The sequence below is a fragment of the Pseudophryne corroboree genome, chromosome 1, assembly GCF_028390025.1.
Source record: "Pseudophryne corroboree isolate aPseCor3 chromosome 1, aPseCor3.hap2, whole genome shotgun sequence".
NCBI classification, from domain to species: domain Eukaryota; kingdom Metazoa; phylum Chordata; class Amphibia; order Anura; family Myobatrachidae; genus Pseudophryne; species Pseudophryne corroboree.
The window spans coordinates 665,752,938-665,776,839 of record NC_086444.1 but is presented as its reverse complement, the minus strand read 5'-3'; the positions used below and the strand labels follow the sequence as shown (position 1 = coordinate 665,776,839).

The 23,902-nt window shown below is 47.9% G+C and overlaps 1 protein-coding gene across 13 annotated transcripts in view; it reads left to right on the top strand.

Annotated features, from left to right (window-relative positions):
- The window catches only part of PTBP3 (polypyrimidine tract binding protein 3), a 415,749-nt gene that overhangs the window by 327,386 nt on the left and 64,461 nt on the right, over positions 1 to 23,902 (top strand). For all 13 annotated transcript variants that reach the window (XM_063914711.1, XM_063914705.1, XM_063914702.1 and 10 more), the window contains one exon: positions 5,506 to 5,616. In XM_063914711.1, the coding sequence (XP_063770781.1) occupies positions 5,506 to 5,616 (111 nt within the window). The remainder of the gene's footprint in view (positions 1 to 5,505; positions 5,617 to 23,902) is intronic.

Here is a 23,902-nt window from a genome sequence, read left to right as displayed (position 1 = left end):
GAACCTACCTAACTGGTGGTAGCTTGGGCTTCTTAGGCTACTGGACACCATTAGCTCCAGAGGGATCGACCGCATGGAACCGACCATTGATGTTCGGTCCCGGAGCCGCGCCGCCGGCCCCCTTACAGAGCCAGAAGCAAGAAGAGTCCGGAAAATCGGCGGCAGAAGACATCAGTCTTCACCAAGGTAGCGCACAGCACTGCAGCTGTGCGCTATTGCTCCTCATACACACTTCACACTCCGGTCACTGAGGGTGCAGGGCGCTGGGGGGGGGGGGCGCCCTGAGAAGCAATAAAAACACCTTGGCTGGCAAATATATCACAATATATAGCCCCAGAGGCTATATATGTGATAAATACCCCTGCCAGATTCCATAAAAAAGCGGGAGAAAAGTCAGCGAAAAAGGGGCGGAGCTATCTCCCTCAGCACACTGGCGTCATTTTCTCTTCACAGTGCAGCTGGAAGAAAGCTCCCCAGGCTCTCCCCTGTAGTTTTCAGGCTCAAAGGGTTAAAAAGAGAGAGGGGGGGGGGCACTAAATTTAGGCGCAATATATGTATACAAGCAGCTATTGGGGGAGAAATCACTCAGTTATAGTGTTAATCCCTGCATTATATAGCGCTCTGGTGTGTGCTGGCATACTCTCTCTCTGTCTCACCAAAGGACTTTGTGGGGTCCTGTCCTCGGTCAGAGCATTCCCTGTGTGTGTGCGGTGTGTCGGTACGGCTGTGTCGACATGTTGGATGAGGAAGGTTATGTGGAGCCGGAGCAGAGGCCGATAAATGGGATGTCGCCCCCTGTGGGGCCGACACCAGAGTGGATGGATAAGTGGATGGTATTAACCGACAATGTCAACTCCTTACATAAAAGGCTGGATGACGTAACAGCTGTGGGACAGCCGGCTTCACAGCCCGCGCCTGCCCAGGCGTCTCAAAGGCCATCAGGGGCTCAGAAAAACGCCCGTTACCTCAGATGGCAGACACAGATGTCGACACGGAGTCTGACTCCAGTGTCGACGAGGTTGAGACATATACACAATCCACTAGGAACATCCGTTACATGATCTCGGCAATGAAAAATGTGTTACGCATTTCTGACATGAACCCAAGTACCACATAAAAGGGGTTTTATTTTTGGGGAGAAAAAGCAGCCAGTGTTTTGTTCCCCCATCAGATGAGTGAATGAAGTGTGTGAAAATGCGTGGGTTCCCCCGATAAGAAACTGGTAATTTCTAAAAAGTTACTGATGTCGTACCCTTTCCCGCCAGAGGATAGGTCACGTTGGGAGATATCCCTTAGGGTGGATAAGGCGCTCACACGTCTGTCAAAAAAGGTGGCACTGCGGTTTTAGGATCCGGCCACCTTGAAGGAGCCTGCTGATAAAAAGCAGGAGGCTATCCTGAAGTCTGTATATACACACTCAGGTTATATACTGAGACCTGCAATTGCCTCAGCATAAATAGTGCTGCTGCAGCGTGGTCTGATACCCTGTCAGATAATATTAATACTCTAAGACAGGGATAATATTTTGCTAACATAGAGCATATTAAAGACGTCGTCTTATATATAAAGGATGCACAGAGGGATATTTGCCGGCTGGCATCCAGAATTAATGTAATGTCAATTCTGCCAGGAGGGTATTAGAAACCCGGCAGTGGACAGGTGATGCTGCCTGTAAAAGGCACATGGAGATTCTGCCTTATAAGGGTGAGGAATTGTTTGGGGATGGTCTCTGGGACCTCGTATCCACAGCAACAGCTGGGAAGAAAAAAAATTTTTACCTCAGGTTTTCTCACAGCCTAAGAAAGCACCGTATTTTCAGGTACAGTCCTTTCGGCTTCAGAAAAGCAAGCGGGTCAAAGGCGCTTCCTTTCTGCACAGAGACAAGGGAAGAAGGAAAAAGCTGCACCAGCAGCCAGTTCCCAGGATCAAAAATCTTCCCCCGCTTCCTCTGAGTCCACCGCATGACGCTGGGGCTCCACAGGTGGAGACAGGTGCGGTAGGGGCGCTCTCGGGAACTTCAGGGACCAGTGGGCTTGCCCACAGGTGGATCCCTAGGTTCTGCCAATAGTATCACAGGGATACAGGCTGGAGTTCGAGGCGACTCCCCCTCGCCGTTACCTCACATCAGCCTTGCCTGCTGCCTCGGAGAAAGGTAGTACTGGCGGCAATTCACAAGCTGTACTTCCAGCAGGTGAAATCAAGGTACCCCTCCTTCAACAAGGCGGGGGTTACTATTCCAAAATGTTGTGGTACCGAAACCAGACGGTTCGGTGAGACCCATTCTAAAATTGAAAGCCTTGAACACTTATATACGAAGGTTCAAGTTCAAAATGGAATCGCTCAGGGCGATTATTGCAAGCCTGGAGAATTTCATGGTATCACTGGACATCAAGGATGCTTACCTGCATGTCCCTATTTACCCTCTTCACCAGGAGTACCTCAAAATTGTGGTACAGGATTGTCATTACCAATTCCAGATGTTGCCGTTGGTCTGTCCCCGGCACCGAGGGTATTTACCAAGGTAATGGGCGAAATAATTATCCCGTACTTGGACGATCTCCTTATAAAGGCGAGGTCCAGGGAGCAGTTGTTCGTCGGAGTAGCACTATCTCGGGAAGTGCAACAACAGCACGGCTGTTTTCTGAATATTCCAAAGTCGCAGCTGGTTCCTACGATGCGTCTACTGTTCCTGGGTATGGTTCTGGACACAGAACAGGATAAAAAGGTTTTCTCCGGGAGGAGAAGTCCAAGGAGTTGTCGTCTCTAGACAGAGACCTCCTAATACAGATACAGGTGTCGGTACATCAATGCACGCGAGCCTTGGGAAAGATGGTAGCTTCTTACGAAGAAATTCCATTCGCCAGTAACCATGCAAGGATCTTCCAGTGGGATCTGTGGGACAAGTGGTCCGGGTCGCATCTTCAGATGCATCGGCGGATAACCCTGTCTCCAAGGGCCAGGGTGTCGCTGTTGTGGTGGCTGCAGAGTGCTCATCTTCTAGGGGGCCGCAGATTCGGCATACAGGACTGAGTCCTGGTGACCACGGATGCCAGCCTTCGCGGCTGGGGGGCAGTCACACAGGGAAGAAACTTCCAAGGCTATGGAAAAGTCAGGAGACTTCCCTACACATAAATATTCTGGAACTAAGGGCCAGTTACAATGCCCTAAGTCAGGCTAGACCCCTGCTTCAACACCGGCCGGTGCTGATCCAGTCAGACAACATCACGGCAGTCGCTCATTTAAACGACAGGGCGGCACAAGAAGCAGGATGGCGATGGCAGAAGCCACAAGGATTCTCCGATGGGCGGAAAATCATGTGTTAGCACTGTCAGCAGTGTTCATTCCCGGAGTGGACAACTGTGAAGCAGACTTTCTCAGAAGACACGACCTCCACCCGTGAGAGTGGGGACTTCATCCAGAAGTCTTCCAAATGATTGTACACCGTTGGGAAAGGCCACAGGTGGACATAATGGCGTTCCGCCTCAACAAACAGCTACAAAGATATTGCGCCAGGTCAAGGGACCCTCAGGCGATAGCTGTGGAAGCTCTGGTAACACCGTGGGTGTACCAGTCGGTGTATGTGTTCCCTTCTCTGCCTCTCTTACCCAGGGTAATGAGAATAATAAGAAGGAGAGGAGTAAGAACTATACTCATTGTTCCGGGTTGGCCAAAAAGAGCTTGGTACCCAGAACTCCAAGACATGATCTCAGAGGACCCATGGCCTCTGCCGCTCAGACAGGACCTGCTGCAGCAGGGGGCCTGTCTGTTCCAAGACGTACCGCGGCTGCGTTTGACGGCCTGGCGGTTGAATGCCGGATCCTGAAGGAAAAAGGGCATTCCGGAGGAAGTTATCCCTACGCTATTTAAAGCTAGGACAGAAGTGAACGCAAACCATTATCACCGCATATGTCGGAAATATGTTGCGTGCTGTGAGGCCAGGAAGGCCCCAAAGGAGAAATTTCAGCTAGGTCGATTTCTGCACTTCCTACAGTCAGAGGTGACTATGGGCCTAAAATTGGGTTCCATTAAGGTCCAGATTTTGGCTCTATCGATTTTCTTCCAAAATAGAACTGGCTTCACTGCCTGAAGTTCAGACTTTTTTTAAGGGAGTGCTGCATAGTCAGCCCCGTTTGTGCCTCAAGTGGCACAGTGGGATCTCAACGTGGTGTTGGATTTCCTGAAGTCGCATTGGGTTGAGCCACTTAAATCCGTGGAGCTACAATACCTCACATGGAAAGTGGTCATGCTGTGGGCCTTGGCGTCGGCCAGGCTTGTATCAGAATTGGCGGTTTTGTCATACAAAAGCCCTTATCTGTATTTTATATGGCTAAGGCGGAATTGAGGACTCGTTCCCAATTCCTTCCTAAGGTGGTATCAGTTTTTCATGTGAACCAACCTGTTGTGGTGCCTGCGGCTACTTGGGACTTGGAGGATTCCAAGTTACTGGACGTAGTCAGGGCCCTGGAAAGTATATGTTTCCAGGACGGCTGGAGTCAGGAAAACTGACTCGCTATTTATCCTGTATGCACCCAACAAGCTGGGTGCTCCTGCTTCTAAGCAGACTATTGCTCGCTGGATCTGTAGCACGATTCAACTTGCACATGCTGCGGCTGGACTGCCGCACCCTAAATCTGTAAAAGCCCATTCCACGAGGAAAGGGGCTCTTCTTGGGCGGCTGCCCGAGGGGTCTCGGCTTTACAACTTTTGCCGAGCTGTTACTTGGTCGGGTTCAAACACTTTTGCAAGAGTCTACAAGTTTGATACCCTGGCTGAGGAGGACCTAGAGGTTGCTCATTCGGTGCTGCAGAGTCATCCGCACTCTCCCGCCCGTTTGGGAGCTTTGGTATAATCCCCATGGTCCTTACGGAGTCCCAGCATCCACTTAGGACGTCAGAGAAAATAAGATTTTACTCACCGGTAAATCTATTTCTCGTAGTCCGTAGTGGATGCTGGGCGCCCATCCCAAGTGCGGATTGTCTGCAATACTTGTTTATAGTTATTGCTTAACTAAAGGGTTATTGTTGAGCCATCTGTTGAGAGGCTCAGTTATATTTCATACTGTTAACTGGGTATAGCATCACGAGTTATACGGTGTGATTGGTGTGGCTGGTATGAGTCTTACCCGGGATTCAAAAATCCTTCCTTATTGTGTCAGCTCTTCCGGGCACAGTATCCTAACTGAGGTCTGGAGGAGGGTCTTAATGGGAGGAGCCAGTGCACACCAGGTAGTCCTAAAGCTTTCTTTAGTTGTGCCCAGTCTCCTGCGGAGCCGCTAATCCCCATGGTCCTTACGGAGTCCCAGCATCCACTACGGACTACGAGAAATAGATTTACCGGTGAGTAAAATCTTATTATTTCAAATACTACTTTCACTAGGACTAGATGATCAGATCAATGTCACAGTTGTATGAATAAATGAAACAGTAGAGCTGTCCTTTTGTCACGAGTTTCCGACACACTTCAGATAATTAATATTTGTCTATTGTACTGTACTCCACGTCACAGATATTCTCCAAGTTTGGAACGGTATTGAAGATCATCACATTCACAAAGAATAACCAGTTCCAGGCTCTGCTACAGTATGCTGATACAATGAACGCACATCATGCCAAAGTGGTAAGGAAAGCACATGACGCACACGCTTACTATAAGGGATAGGGAAAAATAACTGTATTCTCTCTGTGTGTTTTACTGTTATTCCTGAATTTTGGCAGTCTTATGCGCTGTATTATCAGAGCAACAAAGCTGCTTTATTGTAATAATGTGGCTGGTAAACAAAGACCTTCAGTAATGAATGTGTCTGAAATGCTCTGGGATCCAGCTCTACAATGACTGACCTACTTTGTAGTATAGAGATAAGTGGCAGTGCTTGTGTAGACGATGGACAGACAATCTATCTACCTTTTTAAAGAGCTTTCAGAATTGCTTGTCTTTTATCTGGTTAGAGATTTGTAGAGAAGTGGTTTCACAGGACTTTAATTCATTATACTATTCACCAAATTATTTTAGTTATTCATCATAACGTAATGATTCTGGCTGTTGGTTATAACGGTAACTCACTCTTTTGTTGTTTTGGGGCCAAAAAATGATTGCCTAATAATATAGCTTATACCTTCCGTCTCTACTTCCTACAGAAAGTGCATATCTGTTTATTATGTTACATACTTTGCTGCCACTTTGGTTTCTTCTTCTTATCAACCTTAAAATAAAAAAGTTGCTTTGCACAAGTGAATGTGGTAGTATGCAGTATATACATTTTTTTTAAACCTTTCAAATGTATCCTCTTCAATATTAGCATAAGGGGCAATTTAGTTGCCTTCAGTAATTTATCCAATTAATCCCAAAGGCAGCCCAATGCCAACATTTATAGTGTGTTTTTTTTTTCTTTCGGAACCGCTGAGATCCTGAAAAATTCCTCAAGAAGTTTACTGCTTTCGTGATCGCAACCACGAAAGCACATACTATAGGTACGGTAATTTATCCTGGCTCCTATGTGTTTTCAATTGAAAACAGTTAATTTTGGGGGTGTTGAATAGTTGGATTATCGGGAAAAATAAATAAATTGTGGTAAGGTCCGTTTTTAACTCCCAAAAAAATCCCACAGGCTTTTAAATCCCTCCCCCTATGTGTAAATTGGCAGGTCACATTGTACATCACAATTGAAACAAAGTTTTTTGGAAGCTGAGATATGCAGACAATTTTTGAAGTGAAATATCCAGCCATATTAAAGTTATATCTGTGAACACTACTACTGTTAGTCATATATTCTTTTAGCTTGTTTCCAACTGCTATGTAGATTTAAATCGCAGTAACCGAACTTACCCCCTGAGAGCTGTAGCATGGTGGCTGTGTAGTCAAGCATAAGGTTCCATGCCAAGAACCAAGATTTCAGTGCATTTATCTGGATCCAGAAATGGGTACTGAAGTTGGGCGTATCTTGGCCGTATCTCTCAGTCCATGAAATTGGCAGTCCTGGATGGCTTTTGGGTGGCTACTTTGCTGATGCATGCAAGAGAACTGTTTTGTGGGAGTGTTGTAGGAATGGACTCCTATTCCCCATTTCTGCTGCGGGGTACACTGGGCTCCACAAGGAATAGACATAGGGGTGTAGAGTAGGATCTTGATCCGAAGCACCAACAGGCTCAAATGCTTTGACCTTCTTCCCAAGATGCATAGTGCCGCCTCCTATATCACCCCGCCTCCGTGCACAGGAGCTCAGTTTGTAGTTGGTGCTTGCAGTGCAAGCATGTAACAGGAAGAGCTGCTCACAGCAGCTCTAGAAAAAGCTTTTTCTGCGGAAAAAAGAAGACTACAAGGGCTGCAGCAGAGGCACAGATTGTGCTGGCTGTCAGTAGACATTGCCTGCTGCAGCTCCATCTCTCCCTCAGCGGCACTGTACACTCTCGAGCCCTGGTTGCCGGGTACCTACAGCAGGAGGCTCCGGATTTCTTCCAAGTTAGTCACACACGGCTGGGGCTCTCCGGGATCGCGTGGCCGCGCTTCAGGAGGTGGTAAGTGGGTCCCGCTTGCGGGACCCGGTCTTTATCGCGATCCGGCGCGGTCAGTGGGAGGCGGGCCGCGCGCGCTGGCGGTGGACACTGTGGCAGTACAGGCGATCCCACTAGATCACCAGGGCATGGGACAGGTCAGGTTTTCTCTATAAACCGTTTTATTAGAGCCCGCAGTACCCGGTGGTTTTGCCAGCAGGGTAATAGAGCTTGGACCTGAAGCCCCTACCCCAGCCCCAGGGCGCCATTTTCTGCAAATGTTCCCGCTCTGGAGCTGCATGTCTGTCTTTCCCTCACTCCCGGGCAGTGTCTGCGGCGCCATTATCCCTCAGCTCACTGTTCCTGGGAATGCTTGGGCAAATCCTCCTATGTAAAGCCGCCTGGTTGCCAGTGCTGTGACTTTACAAGACACTTAAGTATTCTACCTGCCTTTTTTAGTCAGTGTTAGTTAAGAAAGAGTGCACTTAGTCAGGGTTTCCTAGTACAATTACCCTGTGATATACATCCAGTTCTTACTGTGTACTGTTATATCTATTGTTATATAGCTGTGTAAGTTAGTCCAGTGCAGTATTATTGTTAGTTATAACCTCTGCATTGTACAGACTGACTATTTGTGTGTGCATTTGATAGCTGAGTGGTGTCCATTTTGTGTCTTTCACTCAACTTGCTATCCCTATATTCTATAACCTTAGGGGGCTTGGTGCGTCAGGTTTTATCTAATATAGGATTTTCACAAAGATATACTGTATTACGTATTTTTCTCTGTGATTTAGTCCCCATATCTCTCCTTTATCTCTGCTGGTGCTGACTACACTGCGCAGGGGTTTGGGCTAGAGGTATTGTGCTGCTGACAAATTGTACTGTGTTACCTGATACTGCAAGTTATATCATGTCTGCTTCTGAGGGTAACGGTTCTGGGGCTGAACACACTGCCGGTGTTGCTGAAGCCGCAGATACCTATGAGGAGAATATAGCAGCTTTGGGCTCTGGTTCTGAGGGCTCCTTGCCCCCCAGTGGGACGGTGGCAACGGGGGCAAATAATAACCTGCCGTGGGCCTCTTTTTCCACGCTTCTGCATACGCTAGTTCATAAACTAACACCCCCTATGGGACCCCCAATGCCGGTGCAACCGTTTGTGGTCCCTGCAGCTAACCCGCCGTGGGCGGATGATTTATCTGCTCAAATAAAGAAGTTGAACCAGTCCCTGACTACTAAAAAGTCTGACCGTCGCTCGCCTACGTCCAAGGGGTCCTCTAAGCGAGCGCTTGTCTCCTCACAATCCACTGCTGTCACTGACACCTCGTCGATGAAGACGGCACTTACACTGACCCCACAGGTTCTGACTCAGATACGGCTGATGGGGAGGGTGGTTCACATGTGGATGTTCCTGATCTTTTGGTGGCTATTCAGTTAATTTTACAGATTACGGATGATCCCGAGCCATCCGTTCCTCCTAAGAAACAGATAGGTTCAAGCGTCAGAAGGTGATTAAACAAGTTTTACCTCACTCTGACCACCTAATTGATATACGTCAGGAACCCTGGGAAAACCCGGTTACGAAGTGTATGCCTCAAAAGAAGATGCTGGCTCGCTATCCCCTCGCGCTGGAGCTGTCTAAGAATTGGGAAACGCCTCCTCTAGTGGACTCACATGTGGCTAGGATGGTGGTTTCCTCAGCTCTACTGGTCACCACCGTCACGTCTCTAAAAGAGCCTACGGATAAACGTGTGGAGGGTTGTCTGAAAGCGATTTACACCCTCATGGGTGCTGCACAAAGGCTCACTATTGCAGCTACTTGGGCTGCAGAGGCCATTGAAGCATGGGCCTTGGAGTTAGATGCTGAAATCTCCTCTGACCATGCTAGACAATGCTTGTCTTATATTGTCACAGCTTCTCGTTATATTAAAGAGGCGGCTTCTGATGCCGGTATCCTGGCAGCCAAGGCCTCTACTACGTCAGTCCTGGCTCGCCGGATATTGTGGCTGAGATCCTGGTCTGTGGATCTGGACTCAAGAAAAACCCTGGAGGTACTCCCTTTTAAGGGAGATATTCTGTTTGGGGAGGATTTAAATAAGATTGTGGCTGACTTGGCTACTGCCAAAGCTGCCTGTCTGCCAAGTACTGCTCCTTCTGTGTCGAAGGCTAAAGGTACTTCCTTTCGCCCCTTTCGTACTCCAGGTAAAGCAAAAGGTCAGGCATACAACAAGCAGGCCCGCACTTCCAAACCTGGTAAGTCTAAGCCCAAAAGAGCCTGGGCGGCCCATCAGCCAGATTTCAAGACAGATAAGCCTGCCGCATGACGGGGCGGGCCTCCCTCTGTGGGATCCCAGGGTGGGGGGCCGGCTTCTAGGGTATACCCAGGAATGGTTGAAGACCACTTCAGATGCCTGGGGTATGGGAAGTCGTCACTCGAGGTTACGCCATAGCCTTCAAAAACCGACCCCCTCATCGATTTTGCCAGACAGATGTCCCGTTGGACAAGACAAAGGCAAACACTCTACATTCGGTGGTACAGACCCTCCTGGATACAGGAGTCGTAGTACAGGTGCCTCTTGCGCATAGGGGCCGGGGGTACTATTCTCCGCTGTTTCTAGTCCCGAAACCGAATGGGTCCTTCCGGCCCATTCCCAACCTCAAGGCATTAAACAGGTTTGTGAATGTTTCCAAGTTCCAGATGGAAACCCTTCGCTCTATAGTTCTGGCCTTGGAACCTGGGGACTTCATGGTCTCCCTGGATATACAGGATGCTTACCTGCATATTCCTATAGCAGTGTCTCATCAGCAATACCTGAGATTTGCGATTGACAACTGCCATTAGCAGTTTCAGGCGTTACCTTTCGGTTTAACAACTGCTCCGTGAGTCTTTACAAAAGTCATGGCGGTGATGACGGTGGTACTCTGTCGTCAAGGGGTCAGGATACTGCCGTATTTGGACGACTTGTTAATCCTGGCAAATTCCCCAGAATTTCTCCTGCGTCATCTAGATGTGCAAGCCCACGGGTGGCTCATCAACTGGAAGAAGTAATCCCTGATCCCTGCTCAGAGCATGGTGCATCTGGGAAGCACTATTGGACACTCACAACCAGCGGTTGTTCCTGTCTCAGGAGAAAGTCCTGAAACTTCAGGACAGGATTCGTTGCTTCCTATCTCGTCCGCAAGTGTCGATACATTCGGCGATGCAGGTGCTGGGCCTCATGGTGTCAGCATTCGACATGGTGGAGTACGCTCAATTTCACTCTCGCCCTCACCAAAGGCTGATTCTAGCCAAATGGGACGGCTTGCCTCACCGGATCAGGTCTCAAATGATCTCATTGACTCCGGAGGTCCGTCTGTCGCTGCTCTGGTAGCTACGGGACCAACAACTGTGCAGGGGCCATTCGTTCTGGATATCCGACTGGGTCCTGTTGACGACAAAAGCCAGTCTAAGAGGTTGGGGCGCGGTGTTTGAGCAACACTTCCTTCAGGGGCGGTGGACCAAGGAGGAGTCCCTCCTCTCGACTGGATTTGCGGACGGTCTTCAATGCCTTGAACCTAGCCCAGCGTTTAATTCAGAACCGTCCTGTTCAAGTACAGCCGGACAACGCCACCACAGTGGCTTACGTAAATCATCAAGGCGGCACTCGAAGCCGCCTAGCAATGAAGGAAGTCTCACGGATTCTACAGTGGGCAGAACGCCATCTACCGGCCATATTTGCAATATTCATTCCGGGAGTCATGAATTGGGAAGCAGACTTTCTCAGTCGTCAGGACGGGCATGCCGGCGACTGGGGCCTCCATCCAGAAGTGTTTCAACTCCTAGTGGAAAGGTGGGGCCTTCCAAACGTAGATCTGATGGCGTCTCGACACAATCACAAGGTTCCGGTCTTCGGAGCAAGGACAAGGGATCCTCAAGCAGCATTCGTGGATGCGCTGGCGGTACCGTGGAGGTTTCGGCTGCCGTATGTGTTCCCTCCGGTGTCACTTCTGCCCAGGGTAATTCGGAAGTTCAAGCAAGAAAGAGGAATTCTGCTTCTCAAAGCTCCAGCGTGGCCCAGACGGCACTGGTTCTTAGATCTGCAAGGCCTATCGTCAGAGCGTCCAATTCTACTTCCACAACGCCCAGACCTCCTCGTTCAGGGCCCCTGTGTCTACCAGGACCTAGCCCGGCTGTCTTTGACGGCGTGGCTCTTGAAGCTTCCGTCTTGAGGGCTAGAGGGTTTTCTGAGGCGGTCATTCAAACTATGTTGCGGGCCCGGAAACCGGCTTCGGCTCAGATTTACTATAGGGTCTGGCATTCTTTTTTTGTTTGGTGCGCATCTAACGATTATGACGCTTCCAAGTATAGTACAGCCAAGTTGTTGGCTTTTCTTCAGCAGGGCCTGGACATAGGCCTGCGTCTGGCCTCCCTCAAGGTTCAAATATCTGCCTTGTCGGTGTGGTTTCAGAGAAATATTGCGACCTTACCTGATGTGCATACCTTTACTCAGGGCGTGTTGCGTTTCCAACCTCCCTATGTCCCGCCTGTGGTTCCTTGGGACTTGTCGGTGGCTTTGGAGGCATTACAAGAGTCTCTGTTTGAACTTCTTGGTTCAGCTGACCTTAAGTGGCTTTCCCTTAAGGTGGTGGTTCTGCTGGCTATTGCTTCAGCTAGAAGAGTGTCGGATTTGGGTGCCTTGTCCTGTAGTTCCCCATATCTGATATTTCACCGTGACCGGGCGGTTCTTAGGACTCGTCCCGGCTATCTACCTAAGGTGGTTTCTTCGTTCCACCTTAATCAGGAGATTGTAGTTCCGGCACTTGTTTCTCCTGACCTGTCTCCCAAAGAGCGGTCTTTGGATTTGGTACAGGCTCTCCGTATCTATGTGAAGAGACCTGCTCCTGTTAGGAAATCTGATTCTCTTTTTGTTGTGTTTGGGTTTCACAATCGGGGCTGGCCTGCTCACAAGCAAACTCTGGCCAGATGGATTAGAATGGTGACTGCACATGCTTATGTGAAGGCTGGTCTCTCTGTTCCTGATCACATTAAGGCCCATTCTACTCGGTCTATTGGACCTTCTTGGGCGGCCCAACGTGGTGTGACTCTTGAACAATTGTGCAAGGCGGCTACGTGGTCCTCTGTGAACACGTTTATAAGGTTCTATGCCTTCGGTACTGCCGCTTCCCAGGATGCTTCCTTTGGACGCCGGTTTCTTGTGCCCGCTACAGTGTGTCCCCTCCCATAAGGAACTGCTTTAGGACATCCCCTATGTCTATTCCTTGGGGAGCCCAGTGTACCCCGCAGCAGAAAACGAGTTTTATGGTAAGAACTTACCTTTGTTAAAACTCTTTCTGCGAGGTACACTGGGCTCCACAAGGCGCCCACCCTGACGCACTTAGCTTCTTTGGGTTGGTATGGCATTAGCCACTGACACTTCTCCTGTCGGGAGAGTGTGGTGTTTGTGGCAACTGACAGTTGTCGTCTCTTTTACTTGCTACTGCATTGTGCTGGTTAACAAAACTGAGCTCCTGTGCACGGAGGCGGAGTGATATAGGAGGCGGCGCTATGCATCTTGGGAAGAAGGTCAAAGCTTCTCCTGCCACCCCAAGAAGTAATCTTGTTTCTGCTTCAAGTTAGCTGGCATTTTCAGGTCTCAACTCTGGCATCTCAAGTTTTCTCTCTGCTTGTGGCCCTCTGATCTAGCTGGAAGAGCTTGCTATTGTCACGGGACTCACACACTGGATAATGCTGCAAAAATTCTTCTTCTACAGTCTCTTATTCCGTCTAGACTGGCCATGCTGTTGTATTAATCATTTAATACATTTTTTTCATTCAATACTCTATATCTTCAGCCTGAGAACCTTGTCAACTTTGGAACCTCTTAACAAACAACATTAAACACACTCAATGCTGGAAGTATAGTATGGCATAACATATACTGAAGGGCCAGTTTCAGATCTTTCTATGTTAGAAATCGTTTAATTTCTGTTAAAGAGATAGCCTCATGAAAAATAATTGTATTTTCTTTGAGTTTGTTCATTATGTAAATACAATGAACAGATCGCTGAATATTCTTGGAATCGGTACAAAATCTTAGTTTGCAGCAAAGAGTCTGTTTGCTAAACCATTGATGGCTTTATTAGCTCTTCTTGTTGTTGAGAAGGTTTGGGTGTGATATATGGTATGTTGTATAATACAAGTACATTTTAGCCCATTGAAAGGTGGGACTAAGATTAATAAATATATATATATATATATATATATATATATATATTTCTGTAAACAAAATTGTTATGATTTTAAATCCAGCGTCAGGAAAAGTTACAAAAATGCATACATTTAAAAAAAAAAAAAGTATCTTAATATTTGATGATGTATCAAAAAATGTATTATGTATAGGGAATAATAAAATGCAGAGCAGTGTTCACAATATTAATTCTACATTCATCACTGCTATGGGAAAGCAATGCAAAAACTGTCTCCTGTTTCGATGCCTATAAACATGCCATTGCATGCTCAGTTACAGAGTGGCCCTTGGGAACTCTATACTTTTCATGTTTTATACTGTACAAAGGAAAAATAGTCTCTTCATTTGGTTATCTGGTATTGCAACTGCACTTGAGTTTATATTCTATAGTATTTTATATCCGTGCAAATGTATTCTACCATATTCCGAAAGCTTGCCCTGGTTTTGGCACCTCTGGCATAAGGATGGATGTTATGTTTTTACGCCAGTAGTCTGAATTGAATATTCAAACAAGTCTTGACATTCCCCAGGTCAACCTCTTTTTAGTGAGAATGGCAAGCCCGGATTATATAAGATCCCTTAAGTTTACTATTATCTGTCTGTTTGCTGTGAGCTTCCCCTTATCCTGGCATCTTCTCAGACAGATAATTACCCATGCAGCGGGACATTACCCATCAAGGTACATTCACAGGTCACCATGCTGGTATTTAAAAGAAATACACTTAATAAGCATAAAGGGTTACACCAGGAATGGGCAATTATTTCAGCTGAGGGGCCACTTAACACTTTCCAATGAGTACTCGAGGGCCGCCATAGGCATGCGCCAAACATATAGGGGTGTGGCTTCATGGGGAAGGGGCGTGGCCACAAAATAATACAGATTCATATTAGGCTGCACAATAGTCTCTATTATTCAAATTACGCTGCACAGTAGTGCCACTTACACACATTACTATAGGTAGAGCCCCTATCACACATTTCGCCAGGTAGAGCCCTCTTTTACACATTACGGCAGGCAGAGCCCCCTTTTACACATTACGGCAGACAGAGCCCCCTTTTACACATTACGGCAGACAGAGCCCCCTTTTACACATTACGGCAGGCAGAGCCCCCTTTTACACATTACGGCAGGCAGAGCCCCCTTTTACACATTACGGCAGGCAGAGTCCTTCTTTTACACACTACTTTGAGGGGAGGGGGAGAGGGGAGGGGAGGGGGAGAATCGGGTGTTACAGCCACGGCTCTCTGTCAGCTTTGGGGGTAGACTTTAAGTTATGGCAGTGGCAGGGAGGAGTGGGGGCGGGGGGGGGGGGGCATTACAGCCCGCAGGTCACTGTAAGCTTTGGGGTGGGTTGGACTTTAAGATGCTGCGCTGGCAGTGAGACGGGAGTGGGCCCAGGCATTGCGGCTCAGCCTCACAGTAAACTCCTGCGGCTGCGGGGGGGATCGGGCGTTACAGCCTGCGGGTCACAAGCTCAAGATCGGGAGGACGGCTTTAAACTGCAGTGGCGGCATGGAGATGGGAAGGGGGGGTCGGGTATTACAGCCCGCAGCTCACTGTAAACTCCGGAGGCTGCTGCAGCAGGGGGATCTGGCAGTATTGCCTGCGGCTCACGCTCCATCAGGGGGAGGGGGTGTTCACTGGTCATGCTGCACTGTAAACTGCACGCCTGTTGTTGGGATGCTCAGTGTAATCTGAGGGGGTGGAGCTACTTATACACGTTACAACCCAGTAGAGCCGCTTATACCACAGTACAGTTGCTTATACACGGCACACCACAGTACAGACCTTAACGGCAAAAATAAAAATAAGTTTCTCTATCGTCCTAGTGGATGCTGGGGTTCCTGAAAGGACCATGGGGAATAGCGGCTCCGCAGGAGACAGGGCACAAAAAGTAAAGCTTTAGGATCAGGTGGTGTGCACTGGCTCCTCCCCCTATGACCCTCCTCCAAGCCTCAGTTAGATTTTTGTGCCCGGCCGAGAAGGGTGCAATCTAGGTGGCTCTCCTAAAGAGCTGCTTAGAAAAGTTTAGCTTAGGTTTTTTTATTTTACAGTGAGTCCTGCTGGCAACAGGATCACTGCAACGAGGGACTTAGGGGAGAAGAAGTGAACTCACCTGCGTGCAGGATGGATTGGCTTCTTGGCTACTGGACATTAGCTCCAGAGGGACGATCACAGGTACAGCCTGGATGGTCACCGGAGCCTCGCCGCCGGCCCCCTTGCAGATGCTGAAACGAGAAGAGGTCCAGAATCGGCGGCAGAAGACTCCTCAGTCTTCTTAAGGTAGCGCACAGCACTGCAGCTGTGCGCTATTTTCCTCTCAGCACACTTCACACGGCAGTCACTGAGGGTGCAGGGCGCTGGGAGGGGGGCGCCCTGGGAGGCAAATGAAAACCTTTTTTGGCTAAAAATACCTCACATATAGCCTCCGGGGGCTATATGGAGATATTTAACCCCTGCCAGAATCCGTTAAGAGCGGGAGACGAGGCCGCCGAAAAAGGGGCGGGGCCTATCTCCTCAGCACACAGCGCCATTTTCCCTCACAGAAAGGCTGGAGGGAAGGCTCCCAGGCTCTCCCCTGCACTGCACTACAGAAACAGGGTTAAAACAGAGAGGGGGGGGCACTAATTTGGCGTTAGAAATATATAAAAAAGATGCTATAAGGGAAAACACTTATATAAGGTTGTCCCTATATAATTATAGCGTTTTTGGTGTGTGCTGGCAAACTCTCCCTCTGTCTCTCCAAAGGGCTAGTGGGTCCTGTCCTCTATCAGAGCATTCCCTGTGTGTGTGCTGTGTGTCGGTACGTGTGTGTCGACATGTATGAGGACGATGTTGGTGAGGAGGCGGAGCAATTGCCTGTAATGGTGATGTCACTCTCTAGGGAGTCGACACCGGAATGGATGGCTTATTTAGGGAATTACGTGATAATGTCAACACGCGCCAAGGTCGGTTGACGACATGAGACGGCCGACAAACAATTAGTACGGTCCAGACGTCTCAAAAACACCGCCAGGGGTTTTTAAAACGCCCGTTTACTTTAGTCGGTCGACACAGACACAGACAGGGACACTGAATCCAGTGTCGACGGTGAATAAACAAACGTATTCCTTATTAGGGCCACACGTTAAGGGCAATGAAGGAGGTGTTACATATTTCTGATACTACAAGTACCACAAAAGAGGGTATTATGTGGGATGTGAAAAAACTACCGTAGTTTTTCCTGAATCAGATAAATTAAATGAAGTGTGTGATGATGCGTGGGTTCCCCCCGATAGAAAATATGGGCGGTATACCCTTTCCCGCCAGAAGTTAGGGCGCGTTGGGAAACACCCCTTAGGGTGGATAAGGCGCTCACACGCTTATCAGAACAAGTGGCGGTACCGTCTATAGATAGGGCCGTCCTCAAGGAGCCAGCTGACAGGAGGCTGGAAAAATATCATAAAAAGTATATACACACATACTGGTGTTATACTGCGACCAGCGATCGCCTCAGCCTGGATGTGCAGAGCTGGGGTGGCTTGGTCGGATTCCCTGACTAAAAATATTGATACCCTTGACAGGGACAGTATTTTATTGACTATAGAGCATTTAAAGGATGTATTTCTATATATGCGAGATGCACAGAGGGATATTTGCACTCTGGCATCAAGAGTAAGTGCGATGTCCATATCTGCCAGAAGATGTTTATGGACACGACAGTGGTCAGGTGATGCAGATTCCAAACGGCACAAAGGTGTATTGCCGTATAAAGGAAGAGGAGTTATTTGGGGTCGGTCCATCGGACCTGGTGGCCACGGCAACTGCTGGAAAATCCACCGTTTTTACCCTAAGTCACATCTCTGCAGAAAAAGACACCGTCTTTTCAGCTTCAGTCCTTTCGTCCCTATAAGAGTCATATCTGCCCAGGGATAGAGGAAAGGGAAGAAGACTGCAGCAGGCAGCCCATTCCCAGGAACAGAAGCGTTCCACCGCTTCTGACAAGCTCTCAGCATGACGCTGAGACCGTACAGGACCCCTGGATCCTACAAGTAGTATCCCAGGGGTACAGTTTGGAATGTCGAGACGTTTCCCCTGCGCAGGCTCCTGAAGTCTGCTTTACCAAGGTCTCCCTCCGACAAGGAGGCAGTATGGGAAAAAATTCACGAGCTGTATTCCCAGCAGGTGATAATTAAATTACCCCTCCTACAACAAGAAAAGGGGGTATTATTCCACACTATATTGTGGTACTGAAGCCAGAAGGCTAGGTGAGACCTATTCTAAATCTAAAAAAATTTGAACACTTACAAAGGTTCAAATCAAGATGGAGTCACTCAGAGCAGTGATAACGAACCGGGAAGAAGGGGACTATCTGGTGTCCCGAGACATCAGGGATGCTTACCTCCATGTCCAAAATTTGCCCTTATCACTAAGGGTACCTCAGGTTCGTGGTACAGAACTGTCACTATCAGTTTCAGACGCTGCCGTTTGGATTGTCTACGGCACCCCGGGTCTTTACCAAGGTAATGGCCGAAATGATGGTTCTTCTTCGAAGAAAAGGCGTCTTAATTATCCCTTACTTGGACGATCTCCTGATAAGGGCAAAGTCCAGGGAACAGTTGGAGGTCGGAGTAGCACTATCTCGGATACTGTTACAACAGCAGGAGTGGATTCTAAATATTCCAAAATCGCAGCTGATCCCGACAACAAGTCTCCTGTGCTTAGGGATGATTCTGGACACAGTCCAGAAAAAGGTGTTTCTCCCGGAAGAGAAAGCCAGGGAGTTATCCGAGCTAGTCAGGAACCTCCTAAAATCAGTGCATCATTGCACAAGGGCCATGGTAAAAAAATGGTGACTTCCTTCGAAGCAATTCCAGTCGGCAGATTTCATGCAAGAACTTTTCAGTGGGATCTGCTGGACAAATGGTCCGGATCGCATCTTCAGATGCATCAGCGGATAACCCTATATCCAAGGACAAGGGTGTCTCTCCTGTGGTGGTTACAGAGTGCTCATCTTCTAGAGGGCCGCAGATTCGGCATTCAGTTTTGGATGTTGGTGACCACGGAGGCCAGCCCGAGAGGCTGGGGAGCAGTCACACAAGGAAAAAATTTCCAGGGAGTGTGATCAAGTCTGGAGATTTTTCTCCACATAAATATAGCTAAGGGTAAATTTATAATGCTCTAAGCTTAGCAAGACCTCTGCTTCAAGGTCAGCCGGTATTGATCCAGTGGGATAAAACATCACGGCAGTCGCCCACGTAAATAGACAGGGCGGCACAAGAAGCAGGAGGGCAGTGGCAAAAACTGCAAGGACTTTTCGCTGGGCGGAAAATCATGTGATAACACTGTCAGCAGTGTTTCATTCCGGGAATGGAAACTGGGAAGCAGACTTCCTCAGTAGGCACGACCTCCACCCGGCAGAGTGGGAACTTCATGGGGAAGTTTTCCACATAATTGTAAACCGTTGGGAATTACCAAAGGTGGACATGATGGCGTCCCGTCTGAACAAAAAACGGGACAGGTATTGCGCCAGGTTAAGAGACCCTCAGGCAATAGCTGTGGACGTTCTGGTAACACCGTGGGTGTACCAGTCGGTGTATGTGTTCCATCCTCTGCTTTTCATACCTACGGTACTGAGAATTATAAGACGTAGAGGAGTAAGAACTATACTCATGGCTCCGGATTGGCCAAGAAGGACTTGGTACCCGGAACTTCAAGAGATGCTCACAGAGGACTTATGGCCTCTGCCGCTAAGAAGGGACTTGTTTCAGCAAGTACCATGTCTGTTCCAAGACTTACCGCAGCTGCGTTTGACGGCATGGCGGTGGAACGCCGGATCCTAAGGGAAAAGGCATTCAGGAAGAGGTCATTCCTACCCTGGTCAAAGCCAGAAAGGAGGTGACCGCACAACATTATCACCACATGTGGCGAAAATATGTTGCGTGGTGTGAGGCCAGGAAGGCCCCACGAAGAAATTTCAACTCGGTCGATTCCTGCATTTCTTGCAAACAGGAGTGTCTATGGGCCTCAAATTGGGGTCCATTAAGGTTCAAATTTCGGCCCTGTCGATTTTTCTTCCAGAAAGAATTGGCTTCAGTTCCTGAAGTCCAGAAGTTTGTCAAGGGAGTATTGCATATACAACCCCCTTTTGTGCCTCCAGTGGCACTGTGGGATCTCAACGTAGTTCTGGGATTCCTCAAAACACATTGGTTTAAAACCAGTCAAATCTGTGGATTGAAGCATCTCACATGAAAAGTGAACATGCTCTTGGACCTGGCCTGGACCAGGCGAGTGTCAAATTGGTGGTTTTTTTCTCAAAAAAGCCCATATCTGTTTGTCCATTCGGACAGGGCAGAGCTGCGGACTCGTCCCCAGTTCTCTCCCTAAGGTGGTGTCAGTGTTTCACCTGAACCAGCTTATTGTGGTGTCTTGCGCCTACTAGGGACTTGGAGGACTCCAAGTTGCTAGATGAGGTCAGGGCCCTGAAAATATAGGTTCCAGGACGGCTGGAGTCAGGAAAACTGACTTGCTGTTATCCTGTATGCACCCAACAAACTGGGTGCTCTTGCTTTTAAGCAGACTTTTGCTAGTTGGATGTGTAATACAATTCAGCTTGCACATTCTGTGGCAGGCCTGCCACAGCCAAAATATGTAAATGCCCATTCCACAAGGAAGGTGGGCTCATCTTGGGCGGCTGCCCGAGGGGTCTCGGCTTTACAACTTTGCCGAGCGGCTATTTAGTCAGGGGCAAACACGTTTGTAAAATCCTACAAATTTGATACCCTGGCTAAGGAGGACCTGGAGTTCTTTCATTCGGTGCTGCAGAGTCATCCGCACTCTCCCGCCCGTTTGGGAGCTTTGGTATAATCCCCATGGTCCTTTCAGGAACCCCAGCATCCACTAGGACGATAGAGAAAATAAGAATTTACTTACCGATAATTCTATTTCTCGGAGTCCGTAGTGGATGCTGGGCGCCCATCCCAAGTGCGGATTATCTGCATTACTTGTACATAGTTACAAAAATCGGGTTATTATTGTTGTGAGCCATCTTTTCAGAGGCTCCGCTGTTATCATACTGTTAACTGGGTTCAGATCACAGGTTGTACAGTGTGATTGGTGTGGCTGGTATGAGTCTTACCCGGGATTCATAAATCCTTCCTTATTGTGTACGCTCGTCCGGGCACAGTACCTAACTGAGGCTTGGAGGAGGGTCATAGGGGGAGGAGCCAGTGCACACCACCTGATCCTAAAGCTTTACTTTTTGTGCCCTGTCTCCTGCGGAGCCGCTATTCCCCATGGTCCTTTCAGGAACCCCAGCATCCACTACGGACTCCGAGAAATAGAATTATCGGTAAGTAAATTCTTATTATTTTGCATTTCTTTTTTAAATAGAACCCTAAACCTTTGGAAATAAATGTAAGAAAATCATAAATAAAAGCTGAGAAAACACCAGCAAGGTGTCGGCAGTCATATTAATATGTACCGTATGTTTCCTTTTCAACAAATAAGCAGCCTTGAACCGATCACAGTTGACTGTTTGTTCTCCAGATCCCTCTCCACTGAGTGGGTCCAGGTACTGTAGTTGGTAACTCAGGAGTGGCAACTGTACCAAATCTCTCTGTTCTGCATGATGGCTGGCGTGTGGAGGGTGGTGAGCGGTGAGCGGCGGCCAGCAGGCGGTGAGAGGTGAGCGGCGGGTGGCGAGTAGTGAGTGGTGAGCAGCGACCGGCAAATGGTGAGTGGCTGGGGGTGAGAGGTGAGCGGCAAGACGCGGGCGGCAGAGAGAGTGATGGTGACTTTATCAGAGCTCAGCTCCCGCTGCCCGCTGGAGAGATCCGCTGTTGCTGCACAGGCACACTCTTCTTGAGATGGCTCCGCCCCCTGCGCTGCCCAGCACCTAAGAGGTCGGAAAGGAAATCCCGGTCAGCAGCCCCTGTGACGTGACCGGGATTTCCTCAGCGGCGCCGCGTCTCTCGGAGCTGCTATAGCACAATGACAAGCGGCTCAGCCAGTCGGGCCGCTTGTCATTGCACACTGGTGGGGGACAGCGGGCCAAGCAGGATCGGTTCGCGGGCCGCATCCGGCCCGCGGGCCGCATGTTGCCCACCCCTAGGTTACACGATGCCCAATATCCAGCGATCCATAACATAATCTTGACCCTTTTTTTTTTTTTTGCAGAGGTTGGGTTTCAAGTCCCTTGTACATGTACTGTGGCAATTACTGTATTTCAGTAGCCTATTGATATCTCCTTTCTCCCATATTTCTTTACCCATTTCGTGCTTTTTCCTATTCATGGGCCCTGATTCTCATTAAAATAACACCTCGGGGGTAACAGTAGCCTTCACTATGGAAATGAATGGTTTTCAATCCTTGGTTATGGCAAAGTCTACCCCTTGGTGCGCAACCTCAAATTCAGGAAGGTACAGATCTGCAGAAGCTTGCTAAAGGCTAACCACTGCATGCGGACAAATACTAAGGACTACTTTTTGTTTTGTTTTTATAGCTGTACTTTGTTTTATTAATACTTCTATTAAGATTTTTATAAAGTAAAGATAACATGCTGACTAATTTGAAAAAGCATTTTATATTTATAACATTGCACCAGAGTTTTTCACATTAGGAGAAGATGCTCCATCTCAGCAGGGCTTGCAGAAGAACCGTATAGTTAAGAATTAAGGGGGTAATTCTGAGTTGCTCGCAGCAGCAAGAAAGTTAGCAATTGGGCAAAACCATGTGCACTGCAGGGGAGGCAGATATAACATTTGCAGAGAGAGTTAGATTTGGGTGGGTTATTTTATATCTGTGCAGGGTCAATACTGGCTGCTTTATTTTTACACTGCAAATTAGATTGCAGATTGAACACACCACACCCACACCTAACTCTCTCTGCACATGTTATATCTGCCCCCTCCTGCAGTGCACATGGTTTTGCTAAATTGCTAAAAAATTTCCTGCTGCGATCAACTTGGAATTACCCCCTAAGTGTATGCATTATCTAAAGCCGTAAATCAGCCATTGCAATGAAATAATTGCATTTGCTGCTTGGATCTAGCATCATACTTACATTTTCAGCAGTCACATTGTGGAATAAATCTTAATACTATGGTGTCATAGCTCAGTATACAGAATCTAAAAAATCATGTTAACTTTTGAGCTGCACTATAGAAATTGCTCCAGAATGCTGGTCACCTCTGTTTTTAAAACCTAAAAGTTAATATATTCTAAAGCAGGGGCGTTTCTACAGAGGAGGGGGCCCGTGTGCACCTCCGGGTGGGCCCCTCCTCTGCACGGCGCTGTAGACTCCGGCATGCGCAGGTCTCCGGAAACATGGTGCCCGCCATGATCCGGAGACCAATTTGGCTACCACGCATGCGCGGCGGCCATTTTGGCTGCGATTTCCGGTGCGATCACAGCTCCCGGCACTGGACTCCAGAAAGGTAAGTATTAAAATGGGTGCGGTGTGGGGGCCCCCCTGGACCCAAGGGCCCCTGTGCAATGCACCCATTGCACCCATTATAGAAATGCCAATGTTATAAAGTGAATGTATGTTTAGTTCTTAAAAATGCAATATTGAGAAATAGCATTGAATGGACTACAACTGCAGAATTCCTAATTTTGGTTCTAATGTGAAACCATTTACCTCTGTAGTCTAATATTCTAGTCACAGCCAACCTGGCTCTTATCACGCAGACATATGTTTTCAATTACTAATAACCATGACACATTTACGTATCACGCTACAACAGTTGCTAGAATGCTGGAAAACACATTTGTGATTGTTGTTAAGAGTATTAAATTTTTGCTTCCTCCTTTTGTTTGTGTGTGTGTGTGTGTGTGTGTGTGTGTGTGGTAGGTTATTTTTGTTTTCATTTTTTTATTCATTATTTTGTTATACTCTTTTATGCCTGAGGGTGTAGGAACAAAAGAACATGAACTGGAGATGATGCAGACACCATTAAACTAGTGCTTGGCTTGTATGAAATAGTTTCACGGAAGCTCCTGACTCCTTAGCATTGCTTGCTTACAAATTCTAAAATGGAATATAAAAAAGGACATGCTTGCCTTTTTTATATAAAAAAAAATTAATATGTAAAGATTTTGTCCAAATAGGAGACTTATTACCAGAACCATTATTTATTTCTATTTATACTGAACAATAGTGGTGTTACTTTTCATTGTAGTGACTCTAAAACCAAGTTATTTGGAACAAA